Below are 7221 nucleotides of genomic sequence, written 5' to 3' on the forward strand. Positions count from 1 at the left end.
TGTGAAAATAAACAGAGCCCTTTAAATGGTATGTACATAGTTATTTTACAAATGCATATTTGTTTGAAATTCCATAGGATGGATATAAAACAAGGAATTATGCCCTTAGGTACAGTATAACAGAGTTAACAACAACCCTCTCAAGGCCACTTGCACCACATAAACGAATGTCTCTTCTCCTCACAGTTGCAGATAACACAGTATTAGTATAAGGAACCTTCCCATCACGTGGGATGTAAATTGAGTTGTTGTCTCTACATTATGACAGTTTGATGACAACTGGTTACAAGCAACAACAACTCAATTTACATTCCACGTAGAAGGTTCACGTTAGGGGAAAGTTCATACCTTAGCTAAGGGCATAATTCCTTATTAATTATATCCATCCTATGGAATTTCTGTAAGTTTACCGCTGAATATTTCACATCTACTAAGCTTCAATACCAAAACTATTAATGATATTATCATACAATTTCTTAAAGATTCTAAAATAAAAATTTAATATGACATCTTCAATCTTCAACTTTCAAATATCTGTGGCAAAAAGTTTATCTAATGCCATCCCCTCTTTGTGAACACACACACACACACACACACACTATGGAATTTCAAACAAATATGCATTTGTAAAATAACTACATACCAGTTAAAGGGGTCTCACCCTGGTATTCCTTTGGTGGCTCAGATAGCATTCAACCTATTTATTTTAACACTGATGATGATTTTGTAGGAAAATCGAAAACATTCTGTTGTGATGTAGCCCTTAAAGCGATTTTAATAAAAGTTTTTATACCCTTTGCAAAGGATTTTTCAATAATATTTTTTAAAGATAAATAAGTGATAAATGTGTCACTTTTCTTAAGCACTTACGCAGATTGCTTTGAATAAAGTAACTGTCCTACCCTCTGCTGTCGTTGTCATGAAATACATGACATCATTACAACTCGTATAAAACTAACAATTTTGCCCATAGGTCGCCTGGCATGTCATACATGAAAATCTTAAAACATGGATTCTATTTTATGTAAAAATTAATTTTATTAATAATAAATAAACTAAAATTATTTATTTATTTATATTTGCTTTTTAATTTTAAATATATATTTTATTGTTAATACTAGAATTATATATTATAAAATTTTTTAATAGAAAATATAATAATTTTATCCTATTAACTTAAGAAATGAAGACCACACGGAAGAAAGGCGAAATGTCACAAAGAGGTTAATTCGAGAAAATTGAATTTGAAATTGAAACCGTTCGCCTTTCTTCCCTGTACGAAGAATTTTATAACGTGTTTTAAGCTATGAGGATTCGTCTTTTTCCCATGTTTGAATGACTCACATAAAACTACTACTAAAAACCTACATATTGCTGCTCTGAACCAAAAATAATAAAAAATTGACATTTTGCCTTTCTTCCGTGTGGTCTTCAAATATTTTTAATAGTCGTTGGCATCTCTAGCATGCCGTAAATCTAAAGTCTTATAACTCGTTAACCATTCAATAAATGACAATTTTAACGGAATATTTGAATTGTTTGGTAGATTTCGGTTTAGAATCACCAATAGCGGTTTTTCGGCAAATTCTGGTAATTGTTTTGAATGAATATATGTGTGACCTTGAATGTGCTAAACATCATTCAATTTCAATTAAAAAGAAGTGTTTATGTGGAGTTCTGTTGATTTTATAAAGATTGTGTTAGTATTTTTAACATGAGTAAAAGAATATATTTAACCCAGGAAGAGTTAGAGGCTCTAGTATCTGACATAACAACAGTGGCGACGCGTGACTTTTTCTAAAGTGTTACCAAAACCAGATATTAAATATATACCAGATATATTATATATTATCTATATATATATATATATATATATATATATATATATATATATATATATATATATATAACAGGTATATAATCTTTGCTGAACAGTTAGGAAACAAGGTTTAAATATTGGGGTAGCAGCAAATTGTAGTAAATAGTAGTAAAATGCCAATTAGACATATATAATTTTTTAAAAGAATATTTTAGCTTTTATCATTTTATACTCAGATTTTTATAAGTTTTTATATAGTTTTTACTTTGAATTTATATTATCTACTACTTTTACCAAGATAAAATTTCGTTGTTATGTCAGTATTTAACAACTAGGCTCTACATCCTCACATAATGTAAGTACCAAAACATATAAATAACTTTTTAGTAATGTTGTTCTGTGATATGCGGTGTTTTTAGTGAGAGTATTAGCTCTGCATTTCTCAGAACAATATTTTGTTGTTTTTGTGTTTTTGGGGATCCTTGACACCTGGTTTAGTGAGAGAAAACTATGGTGTTTTGGATTTTTGATGGCACAAAAATAACAATTTTTATTGATTTTAATTAGACTAATTGTTAAATACTGTATATTTATATTTGTAGTTTCCCTGAAGATGATAATAAACATTATCGAAAGCTTGGAATTATTATAAAGAGTTTTCTTTGAGATTGCTGCTACCCCAATATTTCAACCTTGTTATATATATATATATATATATAATGTATTTTATAAATATTTTTATATATACAGTGTTCCCATACATCAAAGTTTGTTCGACTAGACACCGTGAATTTTCAGCTTGCTATTAATCAACTTTTTTTTGGTACGCGCGATCCAGGTCTATTATAAAAATAGATGAAATAAAATTAAAAAATTAAAAATTTAAGAAATTATATAAAGTATCTACAAACTAAAAACATATTTGTTGTTTTTAGGTAAAATATGTATTATATCACCTTTATACTTTATTAAAAAATCCAAATTGTATAATTAGTATACTAATCAGTACATTCATTTGTCATTTTTAGCCTAAAATATTAAATAATTTTTATTTTATTGATTATACACTACAATGTACTGTATAATCAATATTATTATATGTCATATTATAATAATGTTGTTGTTAATTAATATATTTCGACAAGTAATTAAAATCGATTAATATGATTTATATAGGATAAAAAGGTATAGATATATTATCTGTATAATAAGCAAGTACAGTTACAAGTTATAAACTAATAATTAATAATGCATATTATGCAATAATCGAATCCAAAGGGCCGGTACGGTTAACTAACCGGAGTTTAGTCGAGAAAATACCGGCCCTAAAAATAACAGACTTCATAAATGGAATTATAATTATTACCTATAATTATAATAATAATTAAAATTGCATTTATTAAGTCTGATATTCTTACGGTCGGTATTTTCTGTCCCGATAGACACCGGCCCTACCTAGCGTCACCAAATTAAAATTTGGTAACACCAATACGCGGTTTCAGAGCCATCGTCCCCGCAAAATTTTCAGGGACGATCCAGTCAAAGATCCTACTATCGTTGCCACTCACAGAAGTGGTAAACGGCGCGGCGCACGGTAAGGGCACAGTATAATAAATATTATGGAACCTCTTTATACTGTGGTAAGGGCGTATTATAATAACGTGCAACCGATTTTACATAAACTCGCTGATATTTTCGTGCGTCTAGTTGGCTATTTTACTGAATTAGGTAGATACTATTAACAAATATTTCTATTTTTAAAAAATATAAATGGAATTATTTCATAGTACATAGTCATAAAATATTTATTTACAAATTTTAACTGTTACCAATGGTAACAATGGTTACATGGACGCTTCTCCAGTGCATAACAACTCAGATAAGGTATGCTATTGTAAAAAATGAAGTAGCATTTAATGAAGAAGGTTTTAAATTTAACCTGTAGCTGGTTTAACATGTTTTGTTCAGTTCTACCAAATATAAATACTTTAGAACAAATAGAAAAAAAGATAGAGCTATTTTAAATAATGCGATTAGAAATGTTACACTGATGAAACAGCTACTACGATCTCAGTGCACTTTCATGTGTCAAACAGTGACACGTAGTTCAGTAGGCATGTAATACATGCCAACAACTTGTATGATACTTGATACATTACTCGTCATCGTGCTTGACCATAAAGGCTTAACTCAACAAACAACGCTTTATACATATCTTAGATGGACAAATGCTTTACACAAGTCGATATGTGACACTGTTTATGTTTGGTGCACCGTTGATTTTGGTTAATCATATAATGACTCTAGTGTCATCTAACAACAAATACTTAACACTTTTTAAGATAAGATTTTGTAGTTTTATTAAACTGTTGGTACTTACAATAAAACCGTTTTTATTATTTTTTTTTTGAGTTGTGACACTATTTGAGCGGCGGTGCGATATATGGTTGCTAAAGAGAAGATAAAAGATTGGGACAGCTTGTATATTAGTGCACCCTAATATTTATGTGCCTATTTTGGAATTGGATCAGAGCTTGACATGTAACACAGTTGCCATATTTATACTCTATTTTTTTATACTATCACATTACATAAAGTTGCATTTACTTAAAAAATAGTTTGGAAACACCAATAAAGTTTTTTATGTTGTTTTTTAATACAAAAAGCTCAAAAGGCATTTTAATTATAAAAAAGTAGGTACTTATATAAATAGATAAATGAAACAGATGAATGATTATACAGTAGAGCGTCGATTATACGAACTAATTGGGGGACATGGGCATTTGGAAAATCGATTTGTTCGGATAATCGAACTATATTGAGAGTGTCATACATATTTATCCACAAGTGAATAAAAACCATATTTATATAACTGTATATTTGTTTATATCTTGATAATGACAAATAGCAATTAAACAAAAAAGTGCAGTCTTTGCAACAACATATTTTTGGAAACACAATTGAAGAAAATTGAAGATATTTTAAGCTTTAATTACTAACGCTTGCTAAGTACTCGAGTGCAGGGCGCGGGAGTCAGGAGTTCAGATAACCAGTGGTTCGGTTGATCGACGTTCAGATAATCGACGCTCTACTGTAATAAATTAAATTAAAAAATAGTTTTGAAACACTAATAAAGTAAAGTTTTTTAATACAAAAAGCTCAAAAGAGGCATACCTGTTCATGTAGGTACATTTAACAATTGATTGAAGTTATACTAGAAATTAACAAGTTTTCTCAAAAATTGCCTTTTTTCTATAATTTGTTCAGACTATAAGTATCTTTATTCTGTATAATTTAAACGTTCTTATAAAATTATTCTATTATTCTTGTAGGCACATTTAACATTGATTGAAATTATGAAAGAAATAAACAGAAAAAGTATGGCAACACTGTGACACACAAACATAAGATTCAGATGTAGGTAACATAGGGTGCACTAATATACAACCTGTCCAAAGATTGTCTATACATTTACTGTACAGTGAAAAACAGTTTTAGTAGGTATTGTTATATTAGTCTTTTATGAACTTTCAAAATATTGTTATAAAACAGTATCAAAAATTATGTGTATACTATTTTTCATTGTACATCATTAATTTGGTTCACTATTAAATAGATTAGCAGTAATTGACTGGCTTCAGATATTGAACAGTTAATTCAATTTAAACTTTAATTGTCTATTGTGTCTATTCAAATATAATGAGGTTCCTACTTTCACATGATTAAATCAATAAGTATACTTACTCTGCAAAACCATATTCCTAGACAGTCGTCTGTAATAATAGCAAATAATATTCTGTCCCTGTTAGAAGTTATATGTTTAATTGTAGAGTCACCCAATTCGGGTGTTTTGATCACTTTTGGCCAACCAATTGGAAAATACATGTTATTTTCCCATTACACAGAGTTAATTGAAAACTACAAGAACTGCATCACATGTCAATAAAGATGTTTTAATTAGATCTTCAGTTCCTAACACATATTTATAATTTAAATATACCCCAGATGAATCCAAAGACAAAAAGTCAAGACACTACAAAAATAAAATAAACACAACTGACATTACTTTTTACTGTTGTTGACATTTCCCTGACGTGCTGACACGATTTGATAAGAAAATTGTTGCCAACCTATAGATCTTATTATTAGAATTAAAAAATATTATAATGGTAATAAATAATCTCACTTTGTTATTTTTTATATATTAATTCTTATTAAATTTAACACCAATTTTATATAAGTGATTTGTTATTGGAAGTTCAGTTGGTTCAGGTTCAGAATAATTTTTGATTAAAGTCTAAAGTTGGTATACCTAATTGCCTTTAAATAGTTTCATTTACAGGATTGGTTTAGCCCACGTATAATCATATTTTTTTTTTAAAAGACTGTAGTTATAAAGATTTCACCGTTGCAATGTTTTCTTCTCAATGTTAATGTGTCGGTTATGCCATATATATTTGCTTTTTGTAACCGATCTCTTACTTCTATTTCAACGTCTCTATAGGTGGATCGTGTCATCGTATCTATTGCAGTAGATATTTTATTTCTATTAAATACCTACTTGTTCAATGCTAACTCAATCGACTTCCAATTTACATTTTGTTTGTTCTTTACTGATTACTTTTGTTCTAGTTTTCTAGTTCTTGTATTAAAGCTATGAACTAGTTTGTGAAGGGCTAGAACTTCATTTTGGGCTATGAATATTGCATCGTCTGCTGACAGAGAATTTTAATTTCTTTGTTCTCCATTATGTATCCTCTTCCTTTATTGTCGTTCTTTACGATTTCATCCATGATTAGGTTGAATAGCACAGAGCTTGGTGAACCTGTTTATTCTTTGATTTCTTTTAAGTCGATCAAACATAGGAATGTGGGTCTATTATTGTATTCTAAAGATTTTGCTTAATCTGCTTTATGACGAATATGGACCGCGAATACTTGCTATTTGTTATGTAGCTAAAGGCGGAGCCAGACATGCGGTATTTGGCAAATAGTGAACAAGTGCTCGCTATTTGCCTATTAGTGTGGAAGGGTTGCTTGCTATTTGGCTTGCCAGTAGCAGGACGAAGAAAGCAAGGACGACCCGCTACGACCTGGAAAAGAACAATTGAAGCTGACTACAAAGGTATGAGAAAGAGCTGGGGAGAGGTAGCAGCCATGGCCAGAGACAGAGTCCAATGGAGAAGCTTCGTGGATGCCCTACGCTCCTTTACGGAGTAACAGGAAATAATATATACCGATCCACCTAAAATTTTGCATAGTACCTATTTTCTTTACATATTTCGTCAGGTAACGCTGTCGAGATATTTTTTGTTTTATGCTTATTTTTGTTTAACAATGAAACGGTTCAAATGAACTCAATTTTTTGCCTCACCCAGAAACCAAAAATCGTAAATGTCATTG

The 7221-nt window shown here is 29.9% G+C and overlaps 1 protein-coding gene across 1 annotated transcript in view; it reads right to left on the reverse strand.

Annotated features, from left to right (window-relative positions):
* The window catches only part of LOC126880388 (guanine nucleotide exchange factor subunit Rich), a 109419-nt gene extending 103545 nt beyond the window's left edge, over positions 1-5874 (reverse strand). The window contains exon 1 of the mRNA XM_050644223.1: positions 5564-5874. Coding sequence (XP_050500180.1) covers positions 5564-5704 — 141 coding nt within the window. The 5' untranslated portion in view covers positions 5705-5874. The remainder of the gene's footprint in view (positions 1-5563) is intronic.
* Positions 5875-7221: the final 1347 nt, after the last annotated feature.

Source organism: Diabrotica virgifera, chromosome 2 (assembly GCF_917563875.1).
Source record: "Diabrotica virgifera virgifera chromosome 2, PGI_DIABVI_V3a".
In the NCBI taxonomy this organism is placed as follows: domain Eukaryota; kingdom Metazoa; phylum Arthropoda; class Insecta; order Coleoptera; family Chrysomelidae; genus Diabrotica; species Diabrotica virgifera.